General features: G+C 36.4%; 1 protein-coding gene across 1 annotated transcript; it reads right to left on the bottom strand.

The window, feature by feature from the left end:
* Nucleotides 1-763: 763 nt before the first annotated feature.
* LOC149242234 (inositol-3-phosphate synthase-like) lies at nt 764-27691 on the bottom strand. Its single transcript, XM_089370796.1, has 5 exons — nt 27655-27691; nt 25505-25698; nt 25210-25397; nt 18932-18974; nt 764-883 (listed from the first exon to the last, which is right to left on the bottom strand). Exons 1-5 carry the CDS (start codon nt 27689-27691, stop codon nt 764-766), a joined length of 582 nt encoding a protein of 193 aa, XP_089226922.1.

The following is a 27691-nucleotide window of genomic DNA, read 5'->3' as shown; positions in this document are numbered from 1 at the left end:
ACTTATGTTTCAAAGAATACTAAAGTTTATACAATTAACTCATGTGATAACAATTCATCACAAGCTTCTAGTCACTGCAAGATTCCACAGAAGATTAACTTAGGATGGCCAGATCCCTTCTCAGTGCGACAATTTTGTTTATCACTCAGAGGATCCTATCATCTTGTATCAATGAAAACGAAAATTCAAAAATTCATAGAAGATAATAGATTACAAGAAAAGAAGCAGATGACAAGCCTTGACAATAATAAGCTTTGAAGATAAAGATTTTTGAAGAGGACGACAATGTTATGAACATAATTTGTAGAAAATAAAAAAAAAATAATGTAAACAATAATAATCATAATTAATGATTAACTAACTAATAGTAAGTATTGAAGAGACATGTTCTAAGGACATGTATGTTTTGAAGGGGCACCTACCTAGGGTATATAAGCAGGCTCTCACCCTCATTTGTAATAATATCATATCAATTCGTTTATACACTATTCAATATATGTTTCTTATAATCAATGGATGTCTTCTTGTACCAAATATTTTGAAGATTATTGCTGCATATACAAACCTTGTTCATTACATTGGTATCAAAGAATTCCTACGAGTACACGAACTTTTTTCGTTTGATGACATTAAGTAAATATTATTTCAAAATGGTACCAAACACATTGTAGATGTTCATTCTAGCGGACCACCATGTTTTTGTTCTTCATTAGTATGATGAATGAACCCATGCCACTTAGGATGTTGACTTGGCCCCAACACTTCATTTGTATTCGAGGATCATGTTGTTTTTTGGATCCAGGCTCACACATGCCCTTATGACGTTCTCCAACATTGTCCTCTTCTTTGCCAGGGCATTGACGGTCGATGTGCCTAGTGGTACCTGCATGTATATAGGGCATGGGTTCAAATCTAATTAGCACGACATTTTACAAATAACCATGTCCCAAAAGTTTACTTGAACATAAATGTAGTTAAATTTGAATAAGGCACTCAAAATTATATTCACAATAAAATAATAATGCAATACATGAAGCTATGTCTCAAGATAACTAATCTATCTTGGACATACAATTGTTGGCATTATGATACATGTGTTGTACTTGATGGCAACCCACTTGTAGAAGAACAACTCACTTGTATATGGTAACTAGATGAATCTACGTAACTAGATGAATCTACATGAGAGATATAAGATGTTACAGAATGCATGTCAGTTCAAAAGAATCATTTCAGAAGTAATATGGCAAATTATAGTGTAACAGGTCTATTCAGAAGTAACATGACATTGGTATAGAAGAACAGGGAGATGGAACTTAGGTCTACTAATCAGAATAAAGAATGTGAAGGAAAAGGTTGGTGTAAAGCAGTTTAAGAAGTATACGCAGTTCCACTTAGTCAAAACAACGTATACACGCTGGTCCACAAAACAAAAAGAGCGTATACATATACACACACTCTCTCAGGAGGAAAAGCACGTACATGTTGGAAAACCAAGGTTTTGGTCCGAGGTATTTGGTCCAAGGTATTTTGGTCCAAGGTATTGGTCCAAGGTATTTGGTCCGAGGTATTGACCCTAGGTATTTGGTCCAAGGTATTTTTGTCCAAGGTATTGGTCCAAGGTATTTGGTCTGAGGTATTGACCCTAAGTATTTGGTCGAAGGTATTGGTCCAAAGTAGTTTTGGTCCGAGGTATTGACAAAAGATCTAATCTAAGTATATAAGGAGGAGAATATCAAAGGGTTAAGAGCACAAGTAATGAATATCTTATGAAGTGTTATATCAAAAGAAAATATGCATGTTATGGGTTTCTGATGCTTTGCTTGATCTAGACTAAATATGCACCTGAGCATTTGATGATTGATGAGATCTAATGATGGATCAAGATCATAATGACTTATCATTATGTGATATGATAATGGATGGGTTAGATCTGATTGCTAACACATGTTTTATCCTTTATATGTGATTATCTGAGTATATATGAAGTCGTGAATTGCAGCGAAGTTATAAGTAAGTATTTGCAGATCTATACGTTGGTTCGCTTTGGTGAAGATGCATATACATGCTGGTTCAACTCTTCCAAGTAGCGTATGCAAAAGAAAAGCTTGATGTTTAAGGATGAATGATCTATCAGATGTTGTTTTACTGTTGTCTGTCAATTAAGTCTTCTTATATCTGAACGTAAAACTGAATAAATAAGGAGGTTGGTATTTGATTGGTTGATTTTATAAGTGAGAAGAAGTGATCTCTATTATTGCCTGTGTAAAGCTCTGTAAGTTGACAATAGATGTTCAGTATATTGCTGGTTGGTACAAACTTGATTCAAAAGTTTATATTTGCAGTATTTTTGAAGATATACGCAGGTTTTATTAATGGAAGTAGCGTATACACGTAGTTTGGGTTCAACCAAGTAGAGTATACATTCTGATGCATGGTTTCTGAGGTTACAGTTGGTTCTGAATGATGATGCAATGTTCTGGGTTCAGATTTGTGTACTGGTCACAATGATCTGTCTGTTACAGTTGATTGGTTGAATTTGATTAAGTTTGAATGAATGGTTGATTCAGTTGTGTCAGAGGTTCAATGATTGTTTGATTCAGTTGTTCAGTGATTGTTTTATGTCAGAGGTTTCAGTGATTGATTGATTCAGAGATTGATGATTAGGTTTTAGTTATATTAGAGATTGATGATTGAGTTTCAGTGATTGGTTGATGCAGATGTATTGTAGTGGTGATTGAATTTGAGCTTCAATGTTACTAATGGGTCCAGTGTGAAAATTTGATGAAATGTGGCCTACATATAGTGTCGTTGTGTACCAGGAGCATCCAGTGTGAAAATTTATGAAACGTGGTCCTTGGAGGATACTGAAGGTTGGAGCCTTCAGTGAGGAAGTCGAAGCTTCCCGCCAGTAGTGGCTGGTGATTTGATCAGGGGGTTGGAGCTCCCTTTTAGTAGCAGCTGGAGAATGAGTGAACGTTGTAGCCTTCTGTAGGTAAGAGCCTATGTGCTAGTAAATATATCAGCTAGTACAAGAACTATGGGGTTGTAGCTCCCTTCCAGAAGAAGCTGGAGAACGAGAGAAGGTTGTAGCCTTCTGCAGGTGGGTGCCTGCGTACTGGTATGAGTCTGCACCAGTACAATATTGTAAATAGATTTTCTTATTATTAAAAGAAGACAGAGACGACAACAACAGGTGGTTTTCACCCACATTGGGTTTCCACCTTAAATCTTGGTGTTCATGTGTGTTGCTTATGTGTGATGGTTTATTCTGTTATTACTGCACATGGTTACTGTTTAATGTTTAATAAAGTATTGATGCACTGATTAAAGATCAACATATGATGAATTAACTGAATCATAAGTTCACTGGATATACACTGGTTGCCTTAAGAACAGTTGCGTGCACACGCGAGTTCCCTTCACTAAAGTAGCACATATAAATCTGATTATGGAAATGAATTTTTTTTTGATTTGTAAATACTGATTCACCCCCCCCTCAGTATTATTTCCAACAATTGGTATCAGAGCAGGTCCTTTGGTAGAAGCTTGATTGCTTGAAGGAGATTCGTAGTAATAATGGGAAAGAAGCTAAAGAAGAAAGCACCTCAAAATAAGAAGACATCTCAAAGGAACTGTGACAGTGGGAGAGACGATTGGCCTTTATGTGGAAGCAACTCTTCAGATTCAGAATCACCTCAGAATGAAGATGAACAAGCAAAATAACTATCAGGTACGAATTTGTTGTCCTTTGGTGATACATTTCTCTGTTCATTTGAAGATAATGAAAGTGACAACGAAACAACTGAATTTGCTCTTATGGGTGAAAGAGAAAGAAATAAAATAGAGGAAGAATTTAAAAATCTCACAGACAAAATTAGAGATCAAAAAGATCTAATTGATAAAAGGGAATGTGCCTACAAAGAAGAAGTTACCAGGTTAAAAGCCCAGTTGGAGGAAGGAAACAAAATAAAGAAGCAGTACAAAGAAAAGGAAGATCAAAGTCAAAGGTTGCAGGATGAAGTGACATCATTGAGAAATGAAGTGAATGAAAAGGACACAACAACCAAGGAACTTATAGAAAGAACCAACTACTGTGAAGGTCTTGAAGCTATGGTCATTTCTCTAAAAGAAGATCTCAAAAATTCAAATAAGCAGAATGAAGAACTACTCCAAGCATTTGAAGAATAAGAAAATGAAGTTCTCAAATTAAGGCAACAAGTGGAAGAAGGAAGAAAAGTTGAAGAAATCATGAAGAAGCAGTATCTTGAAAAGGAAGAGAAATATCAGGTTGAGGTAAATATCCTAAAAGGTAAATTAGAAGAAAAGGATAAACTTTTACGATTTCAAGATAGTACTAAGATTTTGGATGATATTCTTAGTAGTCAAAGGTCTCCTGCCATCAAATTTGGTCTTGGTTTTCATGAAACTGTTAAAGGTGAATCTAGCTCTCAAACTGAAGCAAGGAACTCTAATGCAAAATTTGAAATGCTTAACAAGGAGCTAAGAGGTCAACCCCATCAACAACCAAGGAAAGAAAGTATTCAAAGAAATTCATTTACTTCTAAATATGGAAGTGATAATCAGTTCTTTCCTCTGATGAATAATTTTGAATGTTTTATATTCCATAATTTTGGACATGTTGCAGCTAGATGCAGAAGTAGAATGATTCAAGCTAATAACCGTCACACAGAAAGATCATCAACTTCAAGGTACTTTAAGGGATATTGTTTTTCTTGCAATATGTTTGGTCACAAAGCCATTGAATGCTATAGAGGGAATATGAAACATATAAGATGTTATGCTTGTAACAAGTTTGGGCATATAAAAAAAGCATACATGAGCAAATTTCGGCCAACATACCAAAAGGAGAAAAATTCATCACACTCCAAGGTATGGAAGAAGAAGGAAGTACAATGAGAAGTATGTGGCATAGCTCAGTATACAGACAAAACAGACTCAAGAGGAACTAAAAGTATGAAATTTCAGTGTTCTAATTCCCATACGCAGTTATCATGAAGACAAGTCACGTATATATGCGAGTTAGAAGCTGCATAGTCGCGTATATGTTGGTTTGATGAAGAAGCAGTGGGACAGACTCAGAAAAATGATGTGATATAGTTCAGACAACTACCAATTATATTTTTTGTCTTAATGATTGATAACTATAGTCTGTGGATGTTATTTAGAAGTGCTTTTTATCCTCATAAGTTGTTGATGACTTGATGTATATCTAATTGATGATGATGCCTTGATATTTCTTACTGATATATGCAATGATAAGATCTGACAGTGAACAGGTGGCACATGTTCAGGGGGAGAATATGCTCTGCTTCTAATATTGCATTGTTGACATTATGTTTAGAAGTATTTGGCACGTAATGATTCTTATCAATGATGATGAGGCTTATGTGGCTAAAGTTTTTAAATGATACATCATGCTATGTTGCGGTTATGAGTTGCCTATGATGATGATACTTGTATTTCTTGGGGTTACATAGTTGTTATTCAGATCAGATTTATGGGTGATTATGGATGAATTTTGATGATGCATACAATACATATATGTTTCTTACATGGTGATCTTCATAAGGACAAGGAGAAGTACAAATCTTGAGTACACAACTTCATTATTTGACGATGAGTCACTCATTTATTTTATGTTGTTGTCATCATGCCTTCAAAGATGCATAAAGTTCATATGGTGCAGTTATGATGCAAGATTCCTATAGTTCTTGGCTCTCACATGGTTGAGGATTGTTGTTGTTGATAGTATCAAGAAATCTTGACAAATGACTATGAGCTCATGGTTTGCTAGCTACATATTGCTATCTCTTTGATGGATACACATTATGTTGGATACATGGATGATTACTTAAGTTTCATATTGATAAATATTGTTGGTTGGCCAAGAGAATGGTGTTATTACAAGTCTCATGAAGACATAGCTATTTGAAGACATGGATATTCGGAGACATGGCTTACTTAGTCACATAATGATGATGCCTTCTTACTTTATGATGATAGGTTTGATACTCACATATGTTGATTATCATGGTTAATGCTTATCAGATGTGGGATGTTCCCTAGTGATGATACATGGTTGATATATTGAGGGTTCTTGTGGAAATATCATGCAGTTCTTGATGATGATGTTATGATCATAGATGATGACTATGGTGTTTTCACATACATATGATATGATGTGAATGATTTTGTGTTACTGCTTGGAGATATGACATATGCTTAGTTGATTCATGGAAGGTTATGATAAGGCTCTTTCTACTAAGGAAATGAAGCAAGTTGATCTTGATGAGATCAAGAGGATGAGTTGATATCTATATACGGCATACTTTGTCACAGGTTGATGATATTTACTTTTTCATATCTTCGGAACTGATGATGGACATATACAGGTTGCGGGTCTAGATGTTGCTGACAGATGCTTATGGTGCAGATCATATATGGTGTATGATAGTTGCTGATGACTATCATGGTCTTGTTTAGATCTTTGGTATTTGTTATAAATGTCATGTATATCACTCGATGAAAAGGTCATATAAAGGCCCATGATGTAATAATATGTCTCTGTCTGTCATAGTATTTTAATGAGTCCTTTTGGTCATATAATGTAATTTATACCCCCACTATGCATGGGAAGGATGATGTAATAATTGCTATATTTCAGTCATGTATAAAAATTTGGTATATCCCCACTTGGTTGGGTAGATGAGTCAAATTTGGTATATCCCCACTTGGTTGGGAGATTGATGTATGTATGAGTCATTGGTGATAGGAAGGTCAAGCTCACATAGTTGAGTTATAGAGTCATGTTATTCTTTTGGAAAATATTTTTGTAGACTTTGCATGTGCTCAAAGGGAGCATGGACGGTTTAGTGCATTGCATCATGTACAAAGGGGGGGCTTAATCGGAGAATTGAGCATGTGCCTAGGGGGAGCATGATCAATGTTTATATTCAGTTGTTCAGATATGACAATCTTCATATCAAAGGGGGAGAATATCTTGGTCCACCCTTTGCCCTTGATGTCAAAGGGGGGGAGTATTTTGGTGTTGCTTGTTATCTCTAACAGTTTCTACAGTGTGCAGTAATCAACACCAACATGGTTGCTATCAAGTCCAAAGGGGGAGATTGTTGGCATTATGATACATGTGTTGTACTTGATGGCAACCCACTTGTAGTAGAACAACTCACTTGTATATGGTAACTAGATGAATCTATGTAACTAGATGAATCTATAAGAGAGATATCAGATGTGACAGAATGCATGGTAGTTCAAAGGAATCATTTCAGAAGTAATATGGCAAATTACAGTGTAATAGGTCTATTAAGAAGTAACATGACATTGGTACAGAAGAACAGGAAGATGGAACTTAGGTCTACTGATCAGAATAAAGAATGTAAAGGAAAAGGTTGATGTAAAGCAGTTTAAGAAGTATACGCAGGTCCACTTAGTCAAAACAACGTATACACGTTGGTCCACAGAACAAAAAGAGCGTATACGTATACACACACTCTCTTAGGAGGAAAAGTGCGTACATGTTGGAAAACCAAGGTTTTGGTCCGAGGTGTTTGGTCCAAGGTATTTTGGTCCAAGGTATTGGTCCAAGATATTTGGTCCGAGGTATTTGGTCTGAGGTATTATCCCTAGGTATTTGGTCCAAGGTATTGGTCCAAGGTATTTGGTCCAAGGTATTTAGTCTGAGGTATTGACCCTAAGTATTTGGTCCAAGGTATTGGTCCTAAGTGGTTTTGGTCCGAGGTATTGACAAAGGATCTAAGTATATAAGGAGGAGAAGATCAAAGGGCTAAGTGTACAAGTAATGAATATCTTATGAAGTGTTATATCAAAAGAAAATATGCATGTTATGGGTTTTTGATGCTTTGCTTGATCTAGACTAAATATGCACCTGAGCATTTGATGATGGATGAGATCTAATGATGGATCAAGATCATAATGACTTATCATTATGTGATCTCATAATGGATGGGCTAGATCTGATTGCTAACACATGTTTTATCCTTTATATGTGATGATCTGGGTATATCTGAAGTTTGGAATTGCAGCGAAGTTATAAGTAAGTATTTACAGATCTATACGTTGGTTCACTTTGGTGAAGATGCATATACACGTTGGTTTAGCTCTTCCAAGTAGCGTATGCAAAAGAAAAGCTCGATGTTCAAGGACGACTGATTTATCAGATCAGTGATATTGTTCTACTATTGTTTGTTAATGAAGTCTTCTTAGATCTGAACGTAAAATTGAATGCATAAGGAGGCTGGTATTTGATTGATTGATTTTATAAGTGAGAAGAAGTGATCTTTGTTTTTGCTTGTGTAAAGCTCTGTAAGTTGACAGTAGATGTTCAATATATTGCTGGTTGGTATAGACTTGATTCAAAAGTTTATATTTGTAATAGTTTTGAAGGTATACGTAGATTTTATTAATGGAAGTAGTGTATACACGTAGTTTGGGTTCAGCCAAGTAACGTATACATTCTGATGCATGGTTTTTGAGATTACAGCTGGTTATGAATGATGATGCAGTGTTCTGGGTTCAGATCTATGTACTGGTTACAATGATTTGTCTGTTCCAGTTGATTGGTTGAATTTGATTAAGTTTGAATGGATGGTTGATTCAGTTGTGTCAGAGGTTCAGTGATTGTTTGATTCAATTGTTCAGTGATTGTTTTATGTCAGAGGTTTCAGTGATTGATTGATTTAGAAATTGATGATTGGGTTTTAGTTATATCAGAGATTGATGATTGTGTTTTAGTGATTGGTTGATGCAAATGTATTTGATGGATGTATTTTAGTGGTCATTGAATATGAGTTTCAATGTTACTAATGGGTCCAGTGTGAAAATTTGATGAAATGTGGCCTACATATAGTGTTGTTGTGTACCAGGAGCATCCAATGTGAAAATTTATGAAACGTGGTCCCTCAAGGACACTGAGGGTTGGAGCCTTCAGTGAGGAAGCTAAAGCTTCCTGTAGTAGTGGCTGTTGATTTGATCAGTGGGTTGGAGCTCCCTTCCAGTAGCAGCTGGAGAATGAGTGAAGGTTGTAGCGTTTTGTAGGTCAGAGCCTACGTGCTAGTAAATATATCGGCTAGTACAAGAGCTAGGGGGTTGTAGCTCCCTTCCAGAAGAAGCTGGAGAACGAGAGAAGGTTGTAGCATTCTGCAGGTGGGTGCTTGCATACTGGTATGAGTCTGCACCAGTAAAAGATTGTAAACAAATTTTCTTATTATTAAAAGAAGACAAAGATGACAACAACAGGTGGTTTTCACCCACATTGGGTTTCCACGTTAAATATTGGTGTTCATGTGTGTTGCTTATGTGTGATGGTTTATTTTATTATCATTGCACATGGTTATTGTTTAATGTTTAATAAAGTAATGATGCAATAATTAGAGATCAACATATGATGAATTAATTGAATCATAAGTTCACTGGATATACGCTGGTTGCCTTAAGAACAGTTGCATGCACACGCGAGTTGCCTTCACTGAAGTGGCATATATAAATTTGATTATTGAAATGAAAAAGTTATTGATCTGTAAATACTGATTCACCCCCCTCTCAGTATTATTTCCAACAACAATCTCTTGGTTGAGTGAATATCTCAACTACACACCAATCTAGGAAGCTAACTAGTTGGAGAGAATGTCTCCACCAACTAGACCTTAACAAACTCCTAAACATTAGGAAAAAGCTCATGTACATAAAAAACATCACAACTAAGACAAGTAGGAGTTATATTTTCCAAGTCCCCTCCCTAATGACTACTTGTCTCAATCTCAATAAGCAAAGTCTATCTGTGGACTTGGTGTTTACAAACATGATAAAAAAGAATATTTCGATGTCCATATACAGGAACAACCATCTACTAGAATACATGGGTACCAACCATTGCAACCACCAGTCTACTAGTAATTCCTTCGTGTACATGGTTTAGTCAACCACTATATCTGCATACATGTACTTGTACCTGTTGTTAGTGTTGAATAGTATCCGTGATCAAATGTACTCTTTCATATTGATGACATAATTTTTTGTCAAATTATAATACTTTCAGATTAAATTTGACTTGTCTCGTGGACCCATGACTGCATTTTTTTCCCTTTTCCAGCATTAATTTCATTCTCCCTTCATATTTTCAAACTCCAGCCATTTTTTATTTTCCCATTCATTTCCATTTAACTTTAGCGATATCCCATATCATTTCATTTATTATAATCCATTTTTGTTAAAGAATCCAACTCTAGCCGTTTCCCATATCATTAAACATGGCCACAAAGTCTTTTGTAATACATTACGTTGTAATGTACGTAATAAATTAAATATAAACCCACTCCCGCTACAATAAACTGGGCCTGCAGGCCACATGTCGCGATATCGCATGATCCTGCTATCGCATATCGTATGAAACAATAAAACATCCACCTGTCACCCTCCTTCGCCTGCGATTGTGATAAGCTATCCCCTTCCCAATTGCAATTGCAATATCGTAAAATTCCTTTCCCCTCCGCCGATATCGCATATTGCATGCTTCACTCGCTGATTGCGATATCATAAGTCCCATAACCCTTCCGCTCACCGATTGCAATAAGTCTTCCCCCATCGATTGTGATATCGCAATCGGGGATCGTACGAGTCTTATGTCCCTCCTCCACCAGCCCCTCTTTGATTGTGATGTGATAAAGCCAACGGACGTGATATTTTATATATTGTGATTTTTGAAGTTTCGGGTCCAGCCCATCAGTAAAACGCTATGAAACATGGTTAAGGCCCCATATTTAATCGGCCTGAATCAGCTGTTCCAGACCAACGGTTAATAAATCCTCCCAGATGGTCAAAATCAGTTCATTTTTACACTCCTGGTCAATGTTTTTCATGTAATTTCCTCCATTCACAGAGCTCCAAATTATCCATTTGGCCTCTACTCAGAGGACAACGATGAATTTGTTTACGCATATCCATTCTGCCTCCACTCAAACAGAATGTAGAAAAACAGGGACAACAACGTAGTTCATTAGCCAGCAGGACTAACAATAATGTCTATTCGAGGATTAGTTATTACTAGAATGCCAGAACAACACCAGAAACTTAGCCGAATGATATTATTAGTAGTATTGATCTATTTTTATAATTTTTGTAACAAATATTGAATTCTGTTTCAAGATATTTATTTTGTAAATAATTGTATAAATACTTCAGATCTCGAAGTATTGTGGTTTGATGTTTGTGAATCATAGCTTGGAGCTAGTGTCCATTTTGCAGTAATATTAAAGGTAGTTGCAGTTATTATCTTGGGATTCTTGTGGTATGTTTCTGTGATAGTGTTTTCTCTGATATTTCTTTTTCCTAAATTTTCTATTCTTTCTTGTGATCATCTCATGAGTTTTAAACAAAATTCATAAGTTACATGCTATGTTTTGATGAGATTTTCATGCTAGTGCTTGATGAATGAATTCATGGTTACATGATCATTCTGATCCTTTACCTTTTCATCTCTGCACCACCACAACAAACTATTTCTATCAATGATCATGCCTATCTTACCCCATTATATCTATGAAATTGATCTTTAGAAACCTTAGCCTAGTTCCTAGATCTATTAGCTTCATCCAACAAACTCTAAAATCAAACACCCTTGAGATTAATATCTAGCTTAACATTTGATTCCATCTCCAGTCATTTCATTGGCTGTGAGATTCTTGAGAGAGCCCTCTCTAATTTGGTAGGGACAACTACCAAATCCAAATATTGGTTTAAGGTTATCTCCTTAGCTTCCTTTCTCAGCCTTGGGACACTGAGGAGTGCTAACATTTTTGGCGACCATACTGAGGAAGTGAACAATTTCATATTCCCCGGGAAAGATTATCAAAGTTTAGATCTGATTTGCTAATGGTGGAAAACAGTCAAACACATATGAAGGTTGAATCATTCACCTAGCGACTCCAATCAACTTTCAACCTGATTTGAAGACTCCACTGGAGGATGAACCCTACCAATAGAAACATGAAAAGAAAATATGGAAAGATCAGGTATTCAAGTTGGAATTTCATCCAAGACATTATATGCTTTATTATAAATTATTTCTTCTCTTTTCCTGAGAACATCAAGAAGGTTTTCCAAAGTATATTATATTTGAGAAAAGATCCCAGACCTACATTTGATTCCTTTCCTTTGAAGATTGTGAATACAAATTCTCCTTATGCTTTTGATTTTGATCAAGACCCTTCTTCTGAAACCTATGTCGATCATTTTCAACCTAACTAGCCTCAAGAGATCAAGAATAATCCCATAGCTTCTGTACATACTCCTACACCTTGTAAAGTTCTAGATAGATACAAGCCACTCATCTTACCTCCTATACTCCATGATTTCTCTCAAGGTTATTACAAATGTCTTCCTAGGTTTCATGGGGGATATGGTAACATCACTATTGAAAAACGCATTTAGAATTTTGAAAATTTTATCGACTTTTTTGAGGTTGAAGAAGATGATGTTAGTATCAGGATTTTTTCTCTATCTTTGCAAGGTGAAGCTAAGAAATGGTTCAAAAATTTACCAGCTGCAAGAATTCTTGATTTCCATCAGTTTGTGAAAGTATTCCTTGATAAATGGGTGATCAAGGGGAATCCTTTTCTGATTTTAGAAGAATATAATCATTTGAAAAGACATCTAGGAGAAATAGTGTAACACTTTTCAGCTAGGTTCAATCAAGTATACTATTTAATCCCTGTTGATATCAAACCTCCTCTCGGTTTAGATCTCTTGCACTAACCGGATGCCTTTGATCTAGAAATGGAGTTTCAATTGAGAGAAAGGGACCCTACCACACTCAAATAAATGCAAGACAATGAAATAGTCGTGGAAGCTAATCTGCTGGTCAAAAGGTCAAAGTTGAAGGAAGCAGAGAGGGAGAATATAGAGAAGGAGCACCTGACATCTTCAGAAGTGAAGCTCGACATTTTGGTAAGAACAATGGAAGAAATGATGTGAAGGATCACCATGAGAGATGAACTTGTTGTTCAAAAACACCATGTCCCACTTATTGCAGAAGAAGAAGAGGTTACTAGTCCTAACCATTTTGCTGCTAAACCTAGTTACCGTAGATCAGAAAATGATTTTTTTTTGTATTCATTTATGGACAATCATGAAAATGGATTTGTAGATCAATCTGTGGAGAAGAAATCTACTGATCTAATGTGCATGCTTGATGAAATTCCTTATATTGATGAGTTACCCAAGTATGATCAGTATGATGATGGCTATGTTGTTGAAATCGAGGCTAACTCTTCAAAGAAATTAACGACATGTTTTTGGGAGGAGGAAGTTCAATTACAGCAACTCAAATATAGTACTCAGCCTGTGCATATCAATCAAGACAAAAATGAAGAAAATGCAGAAGTTTTCAAAGTAAGTGAAAGGTATTTTCCCTTATGTTTCACTTCATTTCAATTTCTGAGAGAAAACTTTCCCAAGGTGAGAAATCAGTAGCCTTTCAATTTTGATATTGAGCACGAAGAAGACAATGAACTTCCTAATCGGGACTCCTTACCTTTTTGTTTCTCCTCATTTAAAAAAATAAGAGAAAACTATAAGGTTGCCAAGGAAGAAAATAAGCAAGTTGACAGTAGTTGGCAATCTTCTCCTGAAATTGTTGAGAATGTTGTTTGTAATATAGAGCCTTTTTTCAGTCCACAATCACAGTTACCAAGTAACATTCAGTTTGAAAATGTAGCTGAAAATGTGGAACATGAAGAGCTTATACAAGATCATGCAGTTTCATTAGAACCGATCCACAACAGGTTACAACAGCCTCCTCATATTTGCAGTGATCTAGTAGGAAATTATTTGGATGAGTTTTGCAGTCAAAGTGGTCCTCCTTTGGTTGTTTGTGAGCCTGAAAATAGGGGTAAGGGAGATTTAGTTCAGCAAACAACATTGTTGTCTTGTCCATCAATAGTCTCATCACGTTCATCACAAAGGTCACAGGAAGTCTTGCTGCCTTATCACGACAGTTTTGAGTTGAAGCTCCAGGAAAGAAAGGATGCAGATGAAAATTTGAAACCATGGTATGAAGATTGCCTAGAAAGGAAGTGTAACCTATCAGATCCTCCATTTGAAGATCCTTTTACTGATTTGTTGCAGTCATCAAAGGAGGTAATGTTTCATGATTTTCAAGACCCCTTGGGCAGTCTTTTGCAAGCATGGGAAAAAGCAAATGTTGTTTTGTTTGTCAGCATAAGTCTTGGTTTCAGTTTTCATTGTGAGTTGCCTACATGTACATCATTCTGTCTGCTTACAGAGGATGTGAGCATAATTTCAGTGAATGGCCACCTCCTTTTTTGGCTTCATTGGAAATTTCGTATCACTTGAGTGAGCAGGTTATGGATCAATTAGAGTAAGTAGGAGTGTGAATAAGCTCAGCACTTTGAGCAATTTTTCTAGTAACATAGTAAGTTTTTCAGCATTGTTTCAACCTACAATAATTTCAGTTTGGTTTGCAGTGGTGTACAGTTTGGTTTTCAGTTTGGGTTTGATTGCAGAATAAGTTGGTTGCAAGTCATCAGGTTGTAGGATAATGGTTGGGAGCAACCCAATGGACTAGGCATTGATCTGCAAATTCAGAGATATGTTGTTCTTGACACCTCCTAAAGGAGATGTCATCCCTAGTTGGACCCAATGTTAGTGTTTAATAATATCCGTGATCAAATGTACTCTTTCATATTGATGACAATTTTTTTTGTAAAATTATAATACTTTCAGAATAAATTTGACTTGTCTATTGGACCCATGACTGCATTTTTTCCCTTTTCCAGCCTTAATTTCATTCTCCCTTCATATTTCCAAAGTCTAGCCATTTTTTATTTTCCCATTCTTTTCCATTAACTCTAGCCATATCCCATATCATTTCATTTATTATAAAAACCAACTCTAGCCATTCTCCATATCATTAAACATGGTCGCAAAGTCTTTTGTAATACATTACATTGTAATTTACGTAATCCATTATATATAAACCCACTCCCGCTATGATAAACTGGGCCCGCAGACCACATGTCGCCATATCGCAAAATCGCACTATCGCATGAAACAATAAAACAACCTCCTGTCACCCTCCTCCGCAGGTGATTGTGATAAGCTCTCCCCTTCCCGATTGCGATTACGATATCACAAAATTCATTTCCCCTCTACTGATATCACATATCGCATGTTATGCTCATCGATTGCAATATCGTAAGTCCCGTAACCCTTCCTCTCACTGATTGCGATAAGTATCCTCTCGCCCATTGCGATATCATAATCGGGGATCGCACGAGTCTTAAGTCCATCCTCTGCCAGCCCCTCTCCGATTACGATGTGATAAACTAGCATACGTGATATTTTATATATTGCGGTTTTGAAGTTTCGGGTCCAACCCGTCGGTTAAACGCTATAAAACATGGTTAAGGCCCCTCTCTCTGTTATGATTTTGATATACAATGGCCCTGATCAATGGCTCAGATTCAATCGGCCTGAATCAATATTCCAAGATCAACGGTTAATAAATCCTCCCGGATGGTCAAAACCAGTTCATTTTTACGCTCTTGGTCACTGTTTTTCATGTAATTTCCTCCATTCACAGAGCGCCATATTATCCATTTCGCCTCCACTCAGAGGACAATGAGGACATTTTTTATGCATATCCATTCCGTCTCTGCTCAAACAGAATGAAGGAAAACAGGGACAACAACGCAGATCATCAGCCAACAAGACTAACAGTAATGTCTATTCGAGGCTTAATTACTACCAAAATGCCCAGAACAACACCAGAAACTCAACCGAATGATATTATTAGCAGTATTGATCTATTTTTGTAACTTTTGTAACAAATCTTGAATTCTGTTTCAAGATATTTATTTTGTAAATAATTGTATAAATACTTCAGATTTCGAAGTATTGTGGTTGGATGTTTGTGAATCATAGCTTGGAGCTAGTGTACATTTTGCAGTAATATAACAGGTAGTTGCAATTATTATCTTGGGATTCTTGTGGTATGTTTCTATGACAATGTTTTCTCTGATATTTCTTTTTCCTACCATTTCTATGCTTTCTTGTGATCATCTCATGAGTTTTAAACAAAATTCATAAGTTATATGCTGTGCTTTGATGATATTTTCATGCTAGTGTTCTTTATTCTTGATGAATGAATTCATGGTTACATGATCATTCTGACCATTTAACTTTTCATCTGTACACCACCACGAAAAACTATTTCTGTCACTAATAATTCCTATCTTGCCCCATTATATCTCAGCAATTTATAATTAGAAACCTTAGCCTAGTTCCTAGATCTATGAGCTTCATCCAGCAAACTCTAAAATCAAACATTCTTGAGCTTAATATCTAGCCTAACATCTGATTCCCTCTCCAATCACTTCATTGGTTGTGAGATTCTTGAGAGAGCCCTCTCTGATTTGCTAGGGCTAGTAGCCAAATCCAAAGATTGGTTTGAGGTTACCTCCTTGGCTTCCTTTCTCAGCTTTGGGACACTAAGGAGTGCTAACACTTGTAAATCCTCCATCATTATTAACTTGGGTTTTCTTGGATTACCCATAACCATGCATTGGGTTTTATTGGCTTACCCTAAACCATGCCCAGGGTTTTGTCAGCTGACCTTAAACCATGCCCATTGTTTTCTCGGCTGACCCTAAACCACACTACATGAATCCCTATCCACTTCCCTCTCACTCTTGTGGTTTCTAGCTTACCAGAAACCTACACTGCAAAGTGGTTTCTAACTTACCAAAAACCTGCAATTACATACACTCTCACAAGTGGTTTCTGTCTTACCACAAACCTGCACTTCAAAAGTGACTTTCGGCTGACCACAAACCTACGCTTACAAAGTGGTTTTAAAATTTTCACAAACTTCATAGGGGTACATATTCCATACAAGGTTTACAACACAACTTCAAGTACATAATACTGCAATCTTTTGAAGGACCACTAAAAACCATCATAGACTTTCTAACTAATACATGTGAGACTCATATAGAAACATTGTCAAGAGTCTTTATTCCACACACCTTTACCTACATTTGTCCACCATCTACTACTCCAACAAATATACATTGTTGCTTTCATGAACTATATGTGTCTTCATAACCTTCCACAATTATTCACCATGGGCATCTTCATTCAATCTTCGAGTTTCTCTTTATGAGATAATTGTTAGAGTGGTCAATTCTAAAAAAATTACACTCATATTGATTTGACCAAACTCAATATGTATCTTGTACAAACTCTAAGAGTTGATTTTTTTTTTAACCTTTTCTTTGATGCTTATCTTTAATGGTGGATTTTATTTCATGAAACAACGGGTAATAACCATAAGGAAAGAAATTTACTGGCTTGATATAGTAACAAAAATCGAATAACAGTAACGGTATTACTTTCACCATTGGAAGCTATTGTATCCAAATCCATCGCCCATTTCCACCTCAACATCCTTACTGTAGAGATCCTATTCATTCCCACTGGCAAAATAATTAACAAACCCCAACAATCACACCAAGTTTATCTATTTCCATGGCTACAATGCTTGTAGCCTTCCCCTGTGGGTCATGAAGAGTCTTTAACAATATTACAACATCGCCTGTGTCCTAGAAGGCCTACAATACAATTTGATTCTCCCAACTCGACTACACCTCCAACTAGGCTACCAACATTTCCAACAAAGATCACGATGAAGAGAATCTCTCATGCAAGGAATTTCAAAGATGGAACTATAAATTTGCAGGAAGGGACTCTCCCTACCCAAAATTTTAGCCTTAACATTCTTAATGGAATCACTACTCTCCACTTCCAGGGTTATGGTCTACCCCTTCAAAGTCATCACAAAGATTTGCATCTTCTTCTTCTTGCCACCCCACTCTCACATGACACAAATGCTAAGATGACCTACTTAGAAGAATACAATATACCTACAATAGAAGAAGAAACGACAGGTGGAAGTGGGGTAGGAGTAAGTGGAGCATTCGGTCATTGTGATTTTGCTGGGACCACGACTCATTAAATCCGTTGGTTGTTTTAGAGAGAAAATTTGTCACAAAAATCCTCTTCGGGACCTTGAAGGCAGCTTGAGATAATCTTTGGAGTGAATAAACGAAAAAGTTCATCAATCTAATGCTACACGACATGGATCTATCATAGTCAACTCTGAAGCCAAAGTCATAGATGAGGATTTTATCATCACTATGATGCATACTTTTTCTCGAACTCCACCTCTATTCATGGCTAGGAAATAGGATGGATCCACAAGGACTGGGATTGTAACAACCACTTCACCTCATACTTCGATGTCACCTACAATTGCAATGAATCTATGACCCAACTCATTTCTCATCTACAGTATACATCAAACTATATTTGAGAGCATCAATTGCTGACAGACTACAAAATTTTCACGTAGAGTGCTTCTCTGCTTATGAATATGATGGACAAACAAAAAAAACTTAAACACATGCGGCAAACATAAAGACAATACTCTCAAAGCAAATACATATACTCTCTTATTTCCCTCGACCTACAAGGGGCCGAGGCTTAGGCCCATATAGGATCTGATACCAAGTTAAATTTTCATAAGGCACTCAAAATTATATTCAAAATAAAATAATAATGAAATACATGAAGCTATGACTTGAGATAACTAATCTATCTTGGACATACAATCTCTTGGTTGAGTGAATATCTCAACCACACACCAATCTAGGAAGCTAACTAGTTGGAGAGAATCTCTCAACCAACTAGACCTTAACAAACTCCTAAACATTAGAAATAGACTCGTATACGTAGAAAACATCACAACTAAGACAAGTAGGAATTATATTTTCCAAGTAATGCTAGAACTCACCAGTGGTGCTTTGGTGATGTAGCTTAAAATGCTTTTGTTGGGCCTCCAAAATGTCATCCACTTTCACTTTCATTTCCATCAATTTACCTTCATTCCATAATTCAATATCCCCATAACCTCACATTAAGTAACCATTTTCATAAACATATGGGTTTATCATTATTATTTTCCAAATCATTAATTTTAAGTATTTTAAGAGAATTTGTGATTAAATATTAGGAAATTAACATGTTTTCATATATATCTAAAAGTATTATGAGTTTGTGATATTGTAGGCCTAATTGGAGATTATAGAAGGGTCTTATTTGACCACCCAACGACAGATTCGAATTTCAAATTCCAACTCATGAAAATTTGTGGAATAATTGTAGAAGATGTGGATAATTAACTATGCACATTCAAAGGAGAAGAATCATGGATGAGAGAATTTTGAGAGGATTTGTATCTTATATTTTTAGGAGATTGGTTGTAACCACAAGAGATAAATGTGGATTTAAGAGAGATCTAAGGATGTATATTAATTGAATAGTTATCCTCAATTTTGGTATAAATAGGAGTGCACCCTTCGTACAAAGGGTTGTTGACTAGTTAGTGTTAGTGCTAGTTGTTAGTTGCTAGTTGGAGGTTCCAAGTTCCAAGATATGTTTTGTAAAGTGAGGATAGAGAATTCTTGTAAAATATTGTAACTTCATTTTATGAAATACATACTGTCACTTTGATCTCCAAGATGTGATAGTTGTTCAATGTGCTTCCTAAGGAATGGAGGGGAGCCCCATCAACCACAGTTTGAACATATTTTTACATATTGGTAACATAGTATAGTTATGTTATTTCATTTATTTCAGCAAGTATGTTTTCATTTTATGCAAGTTTTCTTTTCCTTTCGAAAAGTGTGATTTCATTTCAGCAGGTGTGAGTGTGATTTCAATTCAGCAAGTGTGATTTCATTTATGCAAGTGTGGTGTGATTTTGTTAAACACACATGGGCAGCAAGAGAATTTGAAGGATAAAACATGAGAATACATTTTTATTAACAAATGATTTACATTTATAGTACATGTTGTGACTGTTGGGTTCCACATCCCAAGGTCTCTTGGACTCCTTTTGTCTATTCAGCTTCCACACTAGCCCATTAAGGATTAGGTGTCCAACATTCCCCCCTTAATCCGAAGGGTTATGTATGAGTCCAAGAAGAGAGCTGTAATAAAAAATGTGCAAAAATGCATGGCAGCACTAGGCTGAATGTGATCTCTGAAATGTTAGTATAAAGGGCGGTGTTTTAAGGATGACCACCAACACTGGAACGCTTAGTGCAGTTCCCGGAACTCTTCCAAAACTTGCAAGAGGCTGAAGTCTTCTGCTAGAGGAAGTGCTCCTATTGTTTTGAAGAGGGAAACCTTCAACCATGAAAGGGAGGTCTCACCCCGCATAAAAGGGAGAACTTCAACCTAAAAAAGGAAGTCTCAACTTGTGATGGTTTAAGGATGACCAACAACTCTGGAATGCTTAATGCAATCCCTGGAACTCTTTCAAAACTGGCAAGAAGCTGGAGTCTTCTGCTAGAAGAAGTGTCCCCAATTCTATTCCTGGAATTCTTCCGAAACTGGCAAGAAGCTGAAGTCTTCTGCTAGAGGAAGTGTCCCAGATTACCAACTGAAGGCATTCTCAGGGGCATCTTTGTCTCTGGCTACAACTTTGAAACTGGTGTGGCAGGTTGTGGCTCAGGCTCGCTTGATGTGACTTTGAAGCTCGTAGATGACCATCATTTCCCCCCTGTCAGATACAAGGTGAGATGATGGAGAAAACTCAACTGCAAGACTGTTCAATACTCTGGAACAAGTTCTGACATGTGATTGGAATATATTCTTGGATGTCGATGCCCATTGCCAAGAAGCAATCCATCCAAGATGAATCTTTGTTCTTACAGGACGTTTGTTTCTGAAGCATCTGTGTGAAGAATGGGTGGTTTTATGACAATGCTTACATGGATGAAGATCAAAACAACGATATTTCAAATGGCCAACTTGGTCACAGTGTTGGCATTTCACAATCTATTGTTGTTGTTGTTGCTGTGGAAGAGGGGTAAAATCTGGAATAGCTGGAGGTGAACTGTCATGAAGGAATCTAGCACTCTGAAAATGAATGGGCTTTGAGTAGTCTGGAATATGAAAGGACAAGTCCTTGTCATATCCAAGACCAGTTCTGTGCTTGTTGTGGACAAGCTATTCCCAAGGTCTGATGATGCGCTTGGGAAGTGCAGACTGAGTTTTCGCATCTGCATGTACAACTGCTGCTTTATTGGGTACTAAATTTGAACCAACTGTAACATTATTGACTTACTTCTTATGGGTTGCACTCTCAATGTTCTGAACAAAAACATGTTCAAAATGACTATGTTTTAGTTCTTCTTGCTGTAGCTGAGATTCGAGTTGCAAAAAATCAATTTTCTCTTGTGCATTTTGTAGACAGACCTGAATGTCTATGAGAGAAACTTTGCTGATTTTTAATGTATCATGAGTAGTAGACAATATGAGAGTTTTGAGGAACTCTAATACTTCATTGATTTTGGCCATTTTTTTTTCAATGTCAGATTTACACCTTAAAAACTGATCACAACTACTACTCAATGCAGAAAAGTAATACCCACTCACAGTACACAACAATATCCTTTATAAATGTGTAGCAAATGATCAGTGTGCAACCAACAAGCACCAATTACAATCCATTACATAAAAAATAAGAGTTTACTCATGACCAGCACTATGTTCTGACAATACAACCGACTAAACTTTTCTCCACAAAAGATTTGTCAAAACAATCACAGCCTTTATACAGCCCACCAAACTCTTATGCAGCAGTCGAACCAAAATAATTTGAAGGAATCAATGCATATACATGTAGACAGAAACTATAATGAGTTTTAAATACAATGCCACAACTAGGGAAGCAACAACTGCAAACTTGCTTGGATCCTTCAAATACTCCTTCACTTTCAAAGCAGAAATGATGGCTATCAAAACTTCAACAACTATAGCACCATGTCATGGACAAGACTTGAATGCTCATATGTAAATACTTTGACTAGGTTACGAATCAATATTCTCTGGTCTTGCCACTTTCTTCAAAGAAAACAATAGTCCACTATAAGAAACCCAACCAGAATGACTAAGAGAAAACCACAAAGAGTCCTGAGTTTGTATGGTTTCGTCCACTGTAGTATTTTAACAAATAGTTTATGTATCAAATGTTGTAGGTGCATTCCTTGTTGTTGGCTCATGTAAATCCATAATATGCTAGGACAAATACTTGTGGAAGAACTTCAAAATATTAATTTAATATCAACTTTAGACCCAGCAAGCATAAATAATACTAATAACAAGTGTAGCAACCACAAACTTCTTCACTCTTCACTGAAATACATGTTCAGAATTTACACAATGATGTTGTAGATAAAGAGGAGAACTAGTACACAAACAAAATCTGATATATATATGCACTGTCTATGATGGCATTAACTCACGGTTCACTTCAGCATTTGGTCACGTTGAAACGCCCAACCCTTGCTGTATATGCACTTATATATCAGCAGTGAAACTTTCAGAGAATAGATGTTCCATTCTTCCACTTTATGCCCTCTGCTACAACCATGTGAAGCTACAGGAATAGATTCAATTGAAGAGTCATAGGTACAGTCAATCAAATGACTGCATCCCTCTAGGAACTCATGTTTCTGCTACTCGAAAGGCACACACAGTCAGCAGAGAAGAAGAGTGGCTCTGTTCTGTGCAAACAGTGGTCTAATCTTCCTCAAAGAGCACCCAGCAAACATAATAAAGGTAGTGGCTTAGTTCAACAAAAGAACACGGCTATCTCAGGGCCACTTTCGAACTCCAGAAAGGAAGCCCCCACAGTTTTTCCTTGAGTCCATATCAATTGACATTTAAACACTGAATTTTCATCTTACATCATGAAATGCCCATTTTAGTATATTATGCACCTAAAAATTCCAAAGAGGATTCTAAATCCTGGAAGTATTGACATTAACAAAAATGGTGTTAAAGGATAACCCCGATGGAGTTATTTTAGATGGGCGAACAATACTGCATTAGCCATGGTCTCCTCTCATTTTTTGTTGCTAGAAAGAAACAAAAGAAATGACGATTCGAATACGTCCATGATGAAACCCATGATGTTCAAGACTTGAAGAAAACCTGTGAGGGAAAACTCTACGACTTTCTCTCAAAAATAATGGTGCCCATTCATTTCTTTAATATCTATACAAGTGGAAGCCATGACATTAGCGTCATGCTATAGGAGTGAGTCAAATAAGTGAGAAGTTTCTCCTAACTGTCAAGAATTATGACTTCTGTTCCATTAAACACAAATAATCTAACTTCCAAACGACCCGCTTGATGTGGGCTTTAAAATCTAGTCTACGATATTTGTAATCCAACAGTTCACCAGCACATCATAAGGAGAACTCTACACGTGGATTGAACATGCAACCTCTAGGTTGCCATCAAAGCGTATTCACCATTGCGCAGACACCAGTGCAGTGATCCAAGACAACATCAATTCCTAAGGAGAGTGAGATTTATAGCAGCCACTTCACGGAATTCGCAAGGAGAATGGAGAGTGGATTAAGGTAGAGAATCAGAATAACATAGATAATTCAACGTATAATGTAGCAGATGCACAATATGTAGCAGAAAATGGTAGATTATAGGAACAACACCACGGTGATCAACAAAAACATACAGACTTTCAACACACACGGTTACAGTCTTTGTCTCAAGAGGTTCTACAAAAATGACCAACTCTCGAGCTTCAACCAGAGTTATCCAAGAATCTGCATGTTATTTATATTCCCATTGACTGGTGTACGCATGGACTTCATGTATTTTTCAGCACTCTTCCATGACCTTCACGCAGGGAATAGATAATAGAGGAGTATTGAATACCAGATGAGCCAGTGTACATTCAACCAGGGCATATGAGCGAGCGTTCATTCAATAATAACGAAACTTAGAATAGGTTTGAGTGGCAGAGGAGATGGAAGACACAGAGCTGACAGAGAGTGGCAGCAACAAATGAGGACAATGGCAGCATATGGCAGAGGTGAGCAGCGACTGTGGAGGGGTAGGTCAGAATGCAACAAATAGCTCTGAGCAGAGAAAACCGTCATGGGAATAATGCTTGGCAAGGAGAGAAATGCCAATGTGGGCCAGCCAGATATCCAATGCAGATAATAACAATGAAAGATAGTGCTAATTTGAGCGCATAGTTACTACAGTGAGTGCTGAGTAGTCAGAGAATCAACAAAGGCCTTTTTTTTTGTGAGGCCAACAGGAAGCCAATAGGAAAATGATCTGACAAAAAGAGAAAGGGTCAAAGGTAGTGGAAGCAAAATACATTATAGCAGATGTGCATGAATTTCGATTAGGCACAACAGAGAGATAATCCAAGGAATCAATGGAGTAAAAGCAACAAATTTCTGACTGTCAGTGAATTAATGGAGTGTTATGGACAGCGAACAGAAATGTCATGACTGATATGCACATAGAGACCACAAAAAAAATGGCTCAAACTTGAGCAGGGCAGGAGATCGCCCGCTCTTATACCATGTTAAACACACATGGGCAGCAAGAGAATCTGAAGGATAGAACATGAGAATACATTTTTATTAACAAATGATTTACATTTATAGTACATGTTGTGACCTTTGGGTTCCACATCCCAAGGTCTCTTGGACTCCTTTTGTCTATTCGGCTTCCACACTAACCCATTAAGGATTAGGTGTCCAACTAATTTCAATTTAGAAAGTTTGATTTCAATTCTGTAAGTGTGATTTCAATTTCAAGCAAGTGTGATTTCCTTTATGCAAGTGTGATTTCAATTGCAAGCAAGTGTGATTTCCTTTATGTAAGTGTGATTTTAATTTCTTTATGTTTGGTTTGATTTGGATTACATTGATTTAATTAACTTTTTAATTAGTTTTAATTGAATTAGAACTAATCTATTCTGATAAATAACCACCTAGTACATATAGTACATGTATACCTCATTAGTCTACGAACCTTGGGTTAACAATTAATGACAGGGATTTAACCCACAATTAAATCACCCGGCAACTTGCTATCGAGTGGAAAGACTGAAATTTTCCCTAGAAATAATTGCCATATTGTTAATCCATTCATGGAAAAAATATAGTTCACAAGAAGTATTCATAGTAATAATAATTTTCATGATGTGGAAATGAGGTTTTACTCTTACCTCACCTTAAATTATTTTTAAGTTGAATCCTGGTACAAAGTTCGATGAGAAACACCAAGTCTAATATCAGAGGCGTTGCAAGCAATGAATCTTCACATGTATTGTGGATTACGAGTGTGATTTTTCCTCCCATAAATATTTTGGACGTGTACTCGTCCATGGCTCTCTTGTTGTCTCCAACGTAAGGAACATACTGCAGACATAACACAAGGAGATAAGGGTTTTAAGGTTTGTTAAAAACATATTCTAGGGATTTAACAGTATCAAAAATATGCAAAAGAAGAAAACACGAATGCTTACCTTGATGACGACGACATGGTATGGGTGTTCCCCTGGTTTGTAAATGATGGCATTGCTGGAAACCATGTTTTCCATGACAATACTCTTTGAAATTTCCTTTGACCGGAAAGTTTGGGGAGCCGATAGATTCATCCCGTTGTTATTACTGAGGTGATTGTAGCTCACAATCAAAGTTGGATGCAATGGGAATAGGTCTCTGTTGAGTCTTCAAAATGTCATTCATTTCCATTACACTTTCACTATTATGTCCATTATATCACCTCCATTTCACCTCCATTTCACTACTATGTCACCACATTCATCCCACTTTCATTATCATTGGGCCACATTTATGTTTTTCCAAACTTTATTAATTCTAAGCCTTTTAAGTGAATTTGTGGTTAAAAATTAGAAAATAATGTGCATATGCTTATACCTAACAAATGGGTTGAGATTGTTGACATGTGTAGGTTGAAAGGAGGCTTCTAGAAGACCCTTATGTGGCACTCTAAGGCCAAATTCGAATTTGAGTGGAAAGAATCATGGGATCATGAGGATATGTGTCACATCTCCTAATTATATTGTAACTCTAAGAAGACATGTGTCTTATCAGTTCCTATTTTGATTAGGACTCTAGAGGTAGAGGGAGAGATTCATGGACTCTCATTAATGAGATGGCTTCTCATCTTTTTGTATAAATAGGAGATCTCTCTCCTTCATTTGTTAGTCTTTTAGCTTATGAGTCTTAGCTTGTTACTTCTTAAGCTTGCTAGCATGTGAGATGGCTTTGGAAAGCTTTGGAGAACTTTGTTGTACTTTGTAATTTTGAAGAATTTGAATAAAGCTTTGATGTTCTCAACATGGAAGGAGATGTGAAGTAGATGTCATGGAGCACATTAGAATGCAAGGTAGAGTAGATTTCATTTTGTAATTTTGCTTTGATTTCATTATTTCATTTGATTGCTTTCAAGTTTGATAGATTAGATTTTCCATTCATGCAATTTTAATTCATGTAATTGTGTTCAACCAGTTGATTGTAGATTAGTTTTTCTTTACATGTTTTTGCAGCAAATAGTGACATGAGATTTACCTCTCTGCTGACTTTGTTTTTTTTTAGCTTTTCAATTTCAGTTATGCTTTGATTTCAATCTTATTCATTTGCTTTGTTAGTTAGTTTAGATATCAGATTGCTCAAGTTATTGATGATTACCTCCGAAAGCCATAACGAGACTAACTGGCGAGGGGTTAGATTATGAATTGATGTGATTTGATTTTAAGTTTACTTTTCTGCAATTAGATATCAGATTGCTCAAGTTGTTGATGATTACCTCTAAAATCCATAGCGAGACTAACTGGCGAGGGGTTAGACTATGAATTGATGTGATCTGATTTTAGTTTTACTTTTCTGCAATTAGATATTAAATTGCTCATATCATTGACGGTTACCTCTGAAATCCATAGCGGGACTACTGGCGAGGGATCGAATTATGAATGTGTAATTTGATTTTAGTTTTAATTTTCTGCAATTAGATATTAAATTGCTCATATCATTGACGGTTACCTCCAAAAGCCATAGCGGGACTACTGGCGAGGGATCGAATTATGAATGTGTAATTTGATTTTAGTTTTACTTTCCTTGCAATTTTTGATTTCTTTGAGTGCAGTAGCTTAAATCGCTTTTCTATATTTAGACAACAGCAGAGATAATAGTTTCATGATCAGTAGTTCATTATTTACTTGTTTAAATGGTAGCACATTTTCCATTCTTGTTCAAGCATTAAGACCTTCTAAAGTGTTAAGTTCTGGAAATCATTATAGATGACATAATTTCCTTAGAATCTATATCCATACTTGCCTTCTAGAGACTTAGGAATAGGATTTCCATTTGCATTAGACACTTTAGGAGATCAACAAGAAAAAAACCCCAAAACAAAACAAAACCTATAAAACAACGAAGTAAGAAAAAGGTTAACTAAGCACATATGGCGCACCACACTTCATCAGTTTACGATACCCGGATTGATAATTTATGTAGAGAAATTTAAGACGTTAAATTGACTAGACAGTCTCAAAGGAGAATATTTTAGTTTAGTTAGTGTAACCATAAATGTGATGGCAAAAGAAACTGAACTTTTAGGAGCTCTCAAAATTTAAAGCATATACCTTAAGACTTGCACCTACTAGGAAATCTACAAGTAACGACTTCAT

This window comes from Pinus tabuliformis, chromosome 8 (genome assembly GCF_031772625.1).
Source record: "Pinus tabuliformis cultivar Carrire ecotype Pingquan chromosome 8, CPIR1, whole genome shotgun sequence".
Taxonomy (NCBI): Eukaryota; Viridiplantae; Streptophyta; class Pinopsida; order Pinales; family Pinaceae; genus Pinus; species Pinus tabuliformis.
Note: the sequence above shows the minus strand (reverse complement) of the source record. Positions and strands in the feature narration are given on the sequence as shown.